The 12,930-nt window shown below is 43.5% G+C and overlaps 1 protein-coding gene across 2 annotated transcripts; it reads right to left on the reverse strand.

Moving 5' to 3' along the window:
- Positions 1-859: 859 nt before the first annotated feature.
- Positions 860-12,913, reverse strand: KIS (tubulin folding cofactor A (KIESEL)). 2 transcript variants are annotated; one of them, XM_059602599.2, is made up of 4 exons: positions 12,768-12,913; positions 10,273-10,431; positions 9,980-10,066; positions 860-1,206 (listed from the first exon to the last, which is right to left on the reverse strand). In XM_059602599.2, the coding sequence occupies exons 2-4, from the start codon at positions 10,423-10,425 to the stop codon at positions 1,105-1,107; spliced, it is 342 nt and encodes a 113-aa protein (XP_059458582.1). In that variant the 5' UTR covers positions 10,426-10,431; positions 12,768-12,913; the 3' UTR covers positions 860-1,104. The 2 variants fall into 2 exon arrangements, with proteins under 2 accessions (XP_059458582.1, XP_059458583.1); XM_059602600.2 differs by lacking the exon at positions 12,768-12,913 and adding an exon at positions 11,418-11,640.
- Between the last annotated feature and the right edge of the window lie 17 nt (positions 12,914-12,930).

Raw genomic sequence — 12,930 nt, forward strand, 5'->3', positions numbered from 1 at the left:
TGGGCGGAAAATATTTTTCAGAAGACAAGCTATACGCTACTCTCATTCCACCCTCCTCTCTAAGCTGCGAGAAAGAGTGAGATGTTGAAGAGGAGCTACGGAATAAGAGAATACATGAGAATATATGGTAGACCTTATGGGGGTGAGATTGAGATTCAGTGTACTTACTTATTCATCTTGCTTGCATTTTGAAAAAGGCAATTGTGAGAGAGCTCACTTGTTCGGACAGGAGTTCAGGCAGTCCCCAGTTCAGGCAGTCCAACACCTACTTAGGCATGTAGGTCACATAAGGGACATTATCACAATTACCTGGTCGGAGGTGTAGGAGAGCTACTGAAAATAGTTTACGTAGATAAAGCATAAATCATGTTACGCCTCATAAAAGTTTTTTTTTTTTTTTTGATCAACTGAAATTGTTTTCAAATTAGCCGAACACTCACGTCTAAGAAAAATATTTTTGAAAATATATTATACACCGAAACAAACAAGAAAAGATATGTATACCTTGATTGAACTTATTAGATAATTCGGAGTTCTGTTCAATTACACTAATCCAATGATTTGTAGTCTCAACCCCAATCCCAGACCAAACAAAAGAGGACCACTAAGAGCCATTGTCCTAGCACCAGTTAAGGAAGCCATGGCGACCAACCGAGAGACAGGAAGCCCCACATGTTTTGAGAACTTCTAACTACAAGGGAGAACATGAGACATTATCTTCATAGAATATGGTGGATAATTTGAGTCCCTACTACACAGCATATTGACGTCAAAATTAAAATCAAACAAAATAATCTGTGCTCTTGTCTTTGTTCGCCCATTTGTTTCCTTTGCGGGGGGACCAGAGGAAAAAAATTGATTCACAAAAAATAAGACACAAGGTGCCAAATACTATAGAAACAAAAACTAACAAGAAAAATATTCTATACATGCAATAGTTTTTAAGTTTTTTGTGACGCCAACACAAGACAAGAGACAATACGGCTACCAGAAAAGCAAGGTTCCAAAAACCCATCAAAATGCACTCCCTCCATGCCAACTGGCTGTAAATGGGAAAAACAAACTCAAAAATCCATTGACACCGTTAATGAAAGCTCTCCAACACTAAGCTTCAGTTGTTTGAAACAACTCTTCAACCTCCTTTACAGTGCTTTGTGCTTCCTCAATTTCTGGGCTTTCCTTTTGGTTTGACTCCTCCAGCTCAGCCTGAAATTGAATATCATACTCAGCAGAATGTATTCATAAAACTCAAATGCTCTGTTGATTAATCTTTCATTGAAATGAATCCCCGTAGATGGAAAGATATTTATGCTTGGAGCTAAACACTACTCTTTTTTTTTTTTGATAAGTATAAACACTACTACATAGCATATACACCAAACACTAGCACAACAAGCAGGGGGTGTCAAGACATGGCATGAAAATATATCTGTTCTTTTTGTTCCCCATTGCACTTGAAAAGTTGTATTTCGGTTGGCAATAACTGCTACTTGAACTCAATATGTGCTTCTTGCATCTAAATTATATCAGCAAACTTCCCAGTCTCTCACAAAGTGAGGTGCCAGAAACAGAAAGTGGAAAATACATGTCATGTATCTAACAATAAATAAGGGATTTTTCAAATTTGAGCAATTGTCCCTCTTATCCAGAAAAAATTGTTGCAACGCATCCCCACTATCCAAATTAGTACGAGAAATAAGAAAAATAAAAAATCTCTCTCTCTCTCTCTCTCTCTCTCATGGGCTTATATCTCGACCTTCATCACCCATCAAAAGATCCAACACCACAACCACCAATTTCAGGTTTCAGATCCATAATGAGGACATGACCCCCAAAACATTTAGCAGGTTGAGAGAAAACTGGGCCGTGCATTGCACACACACACACACCTCTTAGTTGTTATTGTGGTTGAATTGGACCAGTTTCTTCATATAGAGAAAAAAAAAAAAAAAAAAAAAAAAATTGAATGGCAAGCACAACAACTGAGAAGAGAGGAGCTCTGTAGAGAGATTGTCAAGCTCCTATTAGTGATAAAATATAAAGTAAAATAAAATAGGCAGAACAATATTTCTCGAGAAAGGGGAGAAAGAGATAGCCTTCATTTTTATCATTCATTTATTATTACATTTAATTAACTGCTCTGGTAAACCTTACAAATCTTTGCGTCTCTAAGTGAATAAGTTAACAAGCCTAGCCCTAGCGGGTTGGGGGTGTTACAATTAAACCCAGCCCTAACGGTTTTGGGGTGTTACAATTACCGACATTGGGATGGAGGCGCAACCATTGAAGGAGGCTCTACCAGAATGTGCATCAACAGTCACGCTGAGTGCACCTTAATTAATTAGCAAATGAGCAGGTCTGTGGCCGCAAATGTTGCCATGGTCGCAAGGACCACACAGCCCTAGTATGCAGGGTGTAACAATGTACATGGGCCCTATTATGAGAAAACTAGTTATAAACATATATATTTACATGTTCTAAAGAATAGATGGCCAGAATGTGGGGCTAGGAAACCTTTTTTTTTTTTGATAAGTAATAAGAAGTTTTATTAAAAAGCGTATAGGCGCCCCAAGGTACACTGGGAGTATACAATAGGATCACCTAACTAGAAGGAGAAAAACGAAGAAGAAAATCATCAAAACTAATCGAAACAGGAGAGACATGCGCAACGGTCCAAAGATACAAAGTTTGAAAGCAAGAGGCTAAAATGTCTTCCCAAGTCCCCTCCACATCCTCAAAGCACCTATTATTTCTTTCCCTCCATAGACACCAAAAAAAACACGTAGGCACCATTTTCCACACCGCGGCACTCTCCCTCCTCCCCGAAGACCACCAACAAGCGAGAAAATCCGAAACCCTCTTCGGCATCACCCAAGACAACCCAAACCGCCCGAAGAAGGTGCTCCACAAAGTATAAGCTACCTCGCAATGAAGGAGAAGATGATCCACCGTCTCCTCGGACTTCTTGCACATACAACACCTATTTGTCACAATCACCCGTCGCTTTCTAAGATTGTCCAAGGTCAAAATTTTTCCCAACGCCGCCGACCACACAAAAAAACTCGCCCTCAGAGGAGCTTGGGTACGCCACACACTCTTCCACGGAAATCCTCCCCCAACAGGACTCGCCAAGGCGGCGTACAGGAGCTTGACCTCGAATCGGCCTCTTTTGGAAGAATTCCACCACAACCTATCTTCACACCCTCGCCTCACTTGAGTAGCATGTAACACCTGGAAAAAAGAAGCCAACACCTCCACCTCCCAATCATGCGCTTCTCTAGAAAAGCTCACATTCCACTGGTTAGTGCCTCCCAGCACCTCCAGATGCTCCGCCACTGAAGCGTCCTTAGCGCAGGCAATGCTAAATAAACCTGGAAAGGCATGCTTAAGAGCCAAATCACCACACCACAGATCGTGCCAAAAGCGCACCTTAGACCCCTCCCCAACCTGAAATCGAGTAAACCTTTGGAAATTGGCCCACCCCATCCTAATGTTCTTCCATAACCCCACCCCCAGAGGACCCCCCGGCTCCAAGGAACACCACCCTCCCCAAAGACTACCAAATTTCGCATTCACTACAGCCCTCCACCAAGAATCTCTTTCTAACCCATAACGCCACAACCACTTCCCTAAGAGGGCGCGATTGAAGACCCTAAGGTTCCTGATACCCAAACCTCCCTCCTTCATCGGAGTGCAAACCTTCGCCCACCCCACCAGGTGGAACTTGAACTCATCGCCTAGACCTCCCCATAAAAAGTCCCGCTGCAACTTCTCGATCCTCATTGCAACACTACCTGGAATGGGAAAGAGTGACAAATAGTACGTCGGCAAGTTGACGAGAGTACTCTTGATAAGGGTTATTCTCCCCCCTTTAGACAGATAAGATCTTTTCCACCCGGCCAACCGACGTTCTATCTTCTCAATAACTTCATCCCAAATATGTGTAGCCTTGCAAGAGGCCCCTAACGGCAAACCAAGGTACCTAACAGGCAATGAAGCAACCCCACACCCCATAATCTCAGCTAACCTGTCCACTTGGACCACATCCCCCACTGGAATAATCTCCGACTTGGCCAAATTAACTTTTAACCCGGAAGCAGCTTCAAACAACAGAAACACACTCCTCAAATACCGAAGCTGGGCAGGCCTAGCATTACAAAAAATCAAAGTATCGTCCGCAAACAAAAGATGAGACGTAGTAATATGCCCGACCTGAAACCCCTCAATAAAACCCCCGTTCACTGCCGCCGAAATCATTCTGCTTAGAGCTTCCATCACAAAGACGAACAACAGAGGAGATAAAGGGTCCCCTTGTCTCAAACCCCTGGAGCTGCTGAAGAAACCATTAGGCGAGCCGTTGATCAGGATTGAGAACCGCACCGAAGAAATACAATGTTCAATCCAAGAGCACCAAATCCCACCAAAACCACACCTCCTAAGCATGTATAACAAGAAACCCCAATTCACATGGTCATAAGCTTTTTCTAGGTCCATTTTGCATATAACCCCTGGTTCCCCAGATCTCAGCCGACTGTCTAGGCATTCATTAGAAATCAAGACAGGATCGAGAATCTGCCTACCTTTAATAAAGGCACTCTGGGATTGAGAAATGACCTTATCCAGCATAACCTTCATTCGATTTGCTAACACCTTTGCTATGATCTTGTACATACCTCCCACAAGGCTAATAGGCCGAAAATCTCTGAGATTAGTAGCTCCGGGAATCTTCGGAATTAGCGAAATGAAAGAGGCATTAAGGCTCTTCTCAAACCTCTCCCCAGCATGAAAAGCATAAAACACCTTCATTACATCCTCCCTCACCACCTCCCAACAAACTTGGAAGAATGCCATAGAAAACCCATCAGGACCCGACGCCTTATTGCCATTCATTTTAAACACTACCTTCCTTACCTCCTCTTCTTCGAAATCTCTCTCCAACCATCTAGCCTCCTCCTCCGAAATGGAATCAAAGGAGATACCATCCACCATCGGCCTCCAGTGACATTGCTCCGAAAAAAGTCTTTGATAGAACTCAACCACATGCTCACTAATCTCGGACGGATTTGAAGAGATGCTGTCTCCAATCATGAGAGAATCCATAGAATTGTATCTTCTATTAGAATTAGCTATGGAGTGAAAAAATTTCGTGCATTTGTCTCCTTCCTTTAGCCACATCACCCTGGACTTCTGCCTCCAACTCACCTCCTCCATAAGCATACAATTCTCTAGCTCTCGAGCCACATCCGCCTTCCTCCTAACTTCCCCTTCCTCCAAAGCCCTACTTTCTTCATTCTCATCCAATAACCGAAGCTCTTCAAGAAGCATCCTCTTATTCCTATCAAGGTTACCAAAGACCTCTTCGTTCCAAATCTTCAAATTCAGCTTTAAGGCCTTTAGCTTGCTTGCAAACACAAAACTTGGCGAACCATGAAACTCATAGGAATCCCACCATTGTTTCACTTGGGCCACAAAACCATCTGCTTTAAGCCACATGTTCTCAAACTTAAACGGCCTCTTCCCTCTTGACACTTCCCCCATCTCTAGTAAAATTGGGAAGTGATCCGAGCACAGGCGAGAGAGTCTCTTTTGCTTAACCCCTGGACACCGTGCCTCCAACTCCGGAGAAATAAGAAACCGATCAATCCTTGACCATAGGGGGGGATCATTTGAAATAGACCATGTAAACAAACCCCCAATCAAGGGAAGATCCATGAGCCCTTGATCCGAAATGAAATCCGAGAATTCCATCATGGACGAGTCTAAATGAGCATCACTTGATCTCTCACTGGGAAAGCGAGTTACATTGAAATCACCCCCAATACACCAAGGCATATCCCACCAACTCATAACACCCGCTAATTCCTCCCATAGCAGCCTCCTGTCCCTATAGAGATTCGGGCCATAAACCCCAGCAAAAGCCCAGACAGAAAGATCTCCACTGTTTCTAAAAGAGATTGCCAAGGTGTAAGACCCCACACAAACCTCGACCTTCTCCACCACCCTATTATCCCACATAATTAAAATACCTCCCGAAGCCCCACTAGAATCCAAACAACACCAATCCACATGACTCCTCCCCCATAAGCTACGGACTATACTGCGAGACATCTCCTGAATCTTGGTTTCTTGGAGACAAACAATATCAGCCTTCCAATCCCTAAGCATATTACTCACCCTCAGGCGTTTATCCTTCCTGTTCAGCCCTCTCACATTCCAAGAAAGTATTTTTAACTTCATAATGACACCACCTGCCCCCTCCCCTTCCTATTACCGCGACTTGAACTCGCCCCTTTAGTATCATAGTTCACAGAACACTCCAAATTCCTAATCTCCCTCTTGCCCTTGGCCCCACTACTCGTATTCAAAATCATCTCATTGTTCCGACGTTCCTCTTCCAAGAAGGTCAAAAGCGCAAGCAATTGTAACTTGTGACCCGTGTAAGAGATCCCCACAATCGGATAAATCTCATTAGCACACTGGATTACCCAATCCGAGTATCCCTTCACACCCCCATCATTGGGCCCGTACGACTTCAAGGGAGAAGGCACACTGACCTCACAAAAATCTGTGTCTACAACTCGAGCTTCACCCTCCCTGCCCACCTTCCCAGCAGAGTAATCAGCTATGATCCTAGTGTCCTGCAACAAGCCCAGCCCCTCACAAGCCTCCAGACCTGCCTGAGACCCTTCTCCCTGCGCCCACGGCACCAGCCCATTATCCTCGGTCAGAGCCTGAACCAGAATTCCCTCCCCTCTGACCTGCGACAGCAACTCCGACTGGCTAGGCGGCTCACCAGGCAGAACACGAGACCCCACACTGCCAGCATCCACTCCCAGGGCCACCTCCACTGTTTCTGCGATCTTCACCATCGTCGAGCACTTCTCTTTCAACAACTGGGCCTCACCTGCCGAGCCTTGGACCACCAAACCCTTCAACGACGCACTCTGGGAAGCTCCGGCGAGCACTGAGTTCTTCTTGCCGACAGAATGGGCTTCGGTGCGCTCCACGCGGCTATCCAAGCCTTCGACAGAGTCGCTCTGAACAGCCTGTGGACCCTGCCCTGTCACTTCCTGATTCCCACCTGCCGATTCCGAGACCACCAAAGACTTCGCCGGCCCCCTCTGTGTTGCTCCGCCTACCTTCAGACGCTTCCCCTCACCGCTAGGCAACTGTCCTGGCGCAGCCGGCTCTAGATCGGCGATCAGGGCTACCGGTGAGCGCTTCCCCATCACTTCTAGTGTCGAGTTTGCTGATTCTGTGGCCTCCAAGAGCTTCGCCGGTCCACTCTGAATCACATCATAAGCTGGACCACTCTGAGTCGCACCTGTCGCCGGCCCACCTCCGTCAGAGGGAAATTCCGGCACCTCCACGCCAATCGCCGGGACCTCGACAGGGACAGCCACTACTGCCGGCGACCTCATTTCCGATCGCGAGTCTCCTCCCGGTGACGACGCCCCATCATCTCCGGTCGAGCCCTTTTGCCGATCCATCAACCCACCCTTCATACTCAACGGGTGGGGACCAATAGATCTCTCACCCTTGGATCCCATATTGCCCCGGCCCTCCTGGCCCAGACCTGAGCCCAAACCAGATTTCCTCTTATAAACTACCACTTTCCTCTTTACCTTAAATCCTCTCGTGGGCCTAACGCCATTCCGGTCAGCCCACTCTTTTCCTTTAACTTCTCTACCCTCACCCCCAGAATGAATTACACCTAAGCCTCTCCCTGGCCTTGGACCGTGACCATCAGTCCACGTCTTCCTCTCCAGCTTTTCACTCACTCCAACAGACTGGGCTGAACCCCCACCCCCTTCAACCTGATAAAGCCCACTTTCCTCCATTCTTAAAAGAGCCCTATCCAACTTGTGAATTCCAACGTCAATTTCTTCTTTCAGCCAATTCAACGTCTCTCTGCATTCTCGTAGCTCAAGACTTACACCAGCATGGAATTGCTTCTGACACTCACCAACCTCTCGTCCCATCAGCGCTTGCACAGAGTCATCACACACTGTGGACGCTTTCTCCCGCGTTTGAAAGCTACTCGCCGGCACCGTAACTCCTAAAACCTCCTTACCCCTGTTCTTCATCCTCTCCATCAAGCGAGTACCTTCATCCTCCTGACTCCTTGGTGTCTTCGCCGGAATCAGCGTCCCCTTTCCTGGCGATGAAGCTGTTACCTCTGTACCTAACACCTGGTTCTCCGTTGCTGATGAGGACTTCTTCACCCAACTGGGCACTCGCGCCACAGGCCCTGAAAATGGACCAAAACGCTCCTCCTCCGAGGATACTGACAGGCCCACCACCTCGGCATAGCTCCTCCTTTCCTTCCCCTCATGCTTCTTCTCTTCGTGCATCCTTTTTTCTACCTTAGCACCTCGAAGGGACGATATTGCTAAACGCACTTCCAACAAAAATCGTTTCCAACCTTGCCCGAAACGCCCTTCTGGAATGAGGACAGAACCGCATCTCCGCCTCCCATCAAATTCCTCCAACGTCAGGAAATACCCATGCCGATTAGAACGTCGTTGCGCAATAAACCGAGGGTAGCCCTTTCTTGACTGATCCCAGAATACCTCTGAATTATCCACTGCCATCAGCACCTCCAGATTACGCTCTAACCATACCAGCTCATCCCCTTTAATGAAGATAGACCTTTGCTTCCCTTTGCTCCTCTCGAAAATCCTTACTCCCGAAGCCCCTGCCTTCACCACTAGTTCAAAATCTTTCGCCTCTACTGACCAACATCTCCCTCTCGCCATGTTATCACTACCTAACTAGCAAAAACAACCTCACGCGCCACCACTCTCCACCTATAGGGAGCATAGTCATGAATGCATTTCTTCACCTTACATAAGTGCAGTAACACGAGGAAAATTATTATTAACTTTTATTAATGACCTAGGGAAAAACGCTAGTTACATTTACGATATTACCGTAAAAGGACTAGTCAATTTAGAGCTTTCCTATAATTACTTATGAAGCTCAATTTTACCAAGTAAGTAAACAATGTGGGACTTAGTACCCATTACTTTCTTTATAAACCACTCACTCTATATGAGCTACTCATCTTCCCAGACTAAGGTGTTACATTCAGCCCATTTAAGTGTGTTACAAGTTACAACCGCCTAATTGGAAGGGTTGCCCAAAATAAGTAATCTAATGTTAATAATCAATTGGAAGCATAATTTTCATATAAGTCTTGCTTTAGTCCCACACCATCATAGCTATGAAAAGTGTATAAATAGAGACTCATAGAAGAAGCCTTTAACCTGCTACTGCTAAAACACGACTGATCACAAAGAATCACAACCTAGAACCCAACCCATCAAGGGCGTTGAAACCACCAAACTATAAGGGCTGGCAGAGTCAATAATTTACTTATACAGTCCTATTGCAGTACCTAGTAAGCCATAGAGGGCATTAATTAATATCATTCTTTTCTGATAAGTAATAATTAATATCATTTTTTTTTGATAAGTAATGATTAATATCATTCTTTTTTGATAAGTAATAATTAATATCATTCTTTTCTAACCTCATGTTCTGAAGGATCTACAATATGTGATCATCAAACTGAATAAACCATTAACCAGCCTGTGCCAAAACATAAGCTAATTGCCTAGAAAATAGACACACGGACACACAAGGTGCTCACAACCGGAGTGCAGCTTATTTATGTGTGCCACAACCTGCAGCTAGAAGGATGCGGAAGAGTTGCATGCACACATGTGCATGTGCACAACCATAGTGCAGCCTATTTATGCGTGCCAAAACCCACAGCTAGAAGAGTGGGGAAGAGTCAGTACTCTAATTATCCAGTCTGACAGTTAAAATCACAATTTTATACCATTGTCCTATAAGCCCCGAGTTCTGAAAGCTATAGAGTAAGATTTATACGAGAGAGAATCTGCAGCAGCTAAATAATAATACAGCAGTTAGAACAGCAGGGAAGGCACACACAAAAATAATGAAACAATACCAAAGTTCCTTTCAGGTCAGATAATGAGGCCTCCAGGCGCTTGCGACAATCAGGTACCATCATCCTTGACTCAGCCAGCACATTCTCCTGTTCAAACATATAACAAAAAGAGAGCATCTAAATAGGATATTAAAGGAAGATATTAGAACATGAATAAATACTTATTCCTTCAACCAAATAGGCAATGAAGTTTTCCACCAATGCAATCCGGAGTATATCTTTTTTTTTTTTTTTTTTTTTTTCCGGTCAAGCACATACAATTTGATCAGGAGTATGATTTTAGTCTGTCATACCTGTTGCTTAAGGTCATAAGGGTCAGCTCCTTTCTCCTTCATGTCTGCTGTTTTTGCAGCTTCTCTCTCAACTTCTTTCTCATATGACTGCAACTCTTTAACAATACGTTTACATGTTCCTGTCTTGATTTTCAGATTTCTTAAGGTTGCCATTGGAACCTATCAGAAGGAAGAATTTTAACCATGGATTTGCACATTCCCTCAATCTTTTTGATTGGTAATCACAAATTTATTAAAAAGTGCAAAGGTGCAACCCAAGCACACAAGAATCATATAAGAGATACACCTAACCAAAAAAATAAAAAATAAATTTAAAAAAATAAAAACCATGAAAGCTAGAAATATTAAAGTCAAAGGCACGTCCAGTGATAAAGTGTCTTGAAGAAAAAAGCCTTAATTCCACCACCGTCCACTCATGTTCTTCAAAACTGCGATATAGGCAAGTGCCACTTGATGATTTTATTTTTGTTTGAGACGTTATACACATCACTAAAGACAACCATTGCACAGGACCAAATTTATTGAACACACAAAAATGAGGCTCCTAAATAAATGTATGGTTCATTTGTTTGCTACCACATCATTAACTTGAAAGATTCCTCATATTTTGTACTCCCTCTATCTCAATCTTTTCTTTTCTTTTTTGAACGAGGTATTTTCTTTTATTAACTCATTAACTGTCCCCAGTGGCAGAGCAGCAGAAAATTTTTTTTGGTCGTTTTTCTCCACCCATTCTCAGCCATCAACAGAGGGCCAATCACCCAAAATCACAATTAAACCCACACCAATTTGAACCCAAAACCAACAACTTCAAATCCTATCATAATACTCAATTTTGGTAAAATATAGCCCCAACAACCGAAAATCACTGGAACAAACCACAATAATTTGAACCCAAAATCACAACACATAAAAAATTTCCAAACAAAAACACTCATCCAATGGGTATAACGAAATTTAAACTACAATGGAAATCCCCAAATTAAACCCTAGATTTTTGAACCCTCACAACACACCAAAAAGCAACCGAATCGAAAGAAACAATAGTTACTTATTGTTTCTGAGAAAAAAAGCAACCAAACCGAAAGGAATTCAAAAAAGAACGACACAGGGGGAGAAAAAGAAAAGGAAATTCAGGCACTTACCTTGTAATCTTGCTCTGATTTTCTCTAGCTCGAAACAGAGCATAGAAAGAAGCCAAACAAGAAGAAGAAAAAATTTGAAAAATCCAATCCCTCCCTCCTTTGCTGCTATGTCAGAGATAAAGCACAAACTCTGGAGAAAGAGCGACGGACGGCCAGAGCGTGCTACGTTTCAGCGTTTCCAAGAAAGGGAGAGAAGAAGAATGAAGATAGAAGCGTGCAGAGAGAGAGAGGGAAAAAAAAAAAAAAAATTTAAAAAAATTTGTAAGGTGTGCAGGGGAGGAAAAAGGAAAGGAAAAAAAATTTAAAAATCTTTGTAGGGGCCGCGATACAGTGTGTTGGACCTTGGGCGAGGAAAACAGGAAAGAAAATTAAAAAAAAAAAAAAACCAACTTTGTAGAGGTCGCGGCCAACTCTGGCCGACATTTGGCTCCGCCATCTGGAATTTCAAAAATAAAAGCATTCATCCTTTCAATGTTGCATATTAAACTTAAATTAGAACCCACCTACGTTTTCTTGACCCGCATACTGGTGGGTACATCGACATTGCAAAAGCTGACATTCTTCTTAAATTTTGGATCTCAATCAACACACTGGTGGGTACAATTGTTTTCCCAATTTATACGAAGTAGGTTTTCTTGCATTTCGAAGGAAACGAACCCCAAATGAAGAAAAGGCAATGTGAATATGCAAGTCTTATGTTTCGCTGTAAAGAAAAATTCAAGCAAACCGGTCTGTTTCTTTGCACCCAAAAAGAAAAGAAAAGCAAAGCGGCATGCATAAATACATTTCATTACCCACTAACTCTAGTTTCGGATAAAAAATCCAGATGATTTTATAAGGGCTAAATCTAATGGAATTCATCGGTAAACTTTATTTTTTTATTTTTTTATCTTTCTTATATTTGTTCTCGTCCACATTTTTGCAGTAGAAATGTGTGCAAGAGTGGATGGTTCTTTTCAGATTCTCTGCAGCTTCTCTTCCCCAATTATCCATCTTGTCAACCAGCTCGGATCTTGGGTAAAGCATTTACATGAGGAAGGGATGATTCCAAGATCCCCAACCCTTCCAGCAAAAAAGCAGCAGAAATCAAAGAATCAAACACAACCCATTGATCCTGCTCAAAACCCACATAAACCTGCCATAATTTGATTTATCAACACTACGGCACCACCCCAAATGGGTTTAGAATCCTTGGCTTATGAAATGATCAGAAACTAGCGGTGTTCGAAGCTAAGAAAGAAAATACAGAGGATAAAATTTCATGCTATCACGGTATCACCATCGGCGTTCGAAGAACTGCCCAGTTGAAGAGTATGGCATACAGAGCGAGAGAAAGATAGAGATTGATACCTGGACGTAGTGGTAGCGCCACGAACCAAGTGAAGGCGGAGGAGGGACTGAGAGATCGACGGGGAGACCGTGTTATGAGCACAAAAGGTTGTATGAAGAGTTAAACCAAGATGGGAAGAAGAAGAGGCATATGGCCCATGCTGTGGGGAGTACCGCACCTAGT

The sequence above is a fragment of the Corylus avellana genome, chromosome 6 (genome assembly GCF_965113065.1).
Source record: "Corylus avellana chromosome 6, dhCorAvel1.hap1.2, whole genome shotgun sequence".
In the NCBI taxonomy this organism is placed as follows: Eukaryota; Viridiplantae; Streptophyta; class Magnoliopsida; order Fagales; family Betulaceae; genus Corylus; species Corylus avellana.

Excerpts from the sequence above, each read along its gene's own strand:
- KIS (XM_059602599.2), bottom strand. The coding sequence starts at position 10,425 with ATGGCAACCTTAAGAAATCTGAAAATCAAGACAGGAACATGTAAACGT. Across the intron at positions 10,067-10,272 it reads CTTATGACCTTAAGCAACAG|GAGAATGTGCTGGCTGAGTC; the intron begins GTATGACAGACT and ends ATGTTTGAACAG. Across the intron at positions 1,207-9,979 it reads CTGACCTGAAAGGAACTTTG|GCTGAGCTGGAGGAGTCAAA; the intron begins GTATTGTTTCAT and ends ATTCAATTTCAG.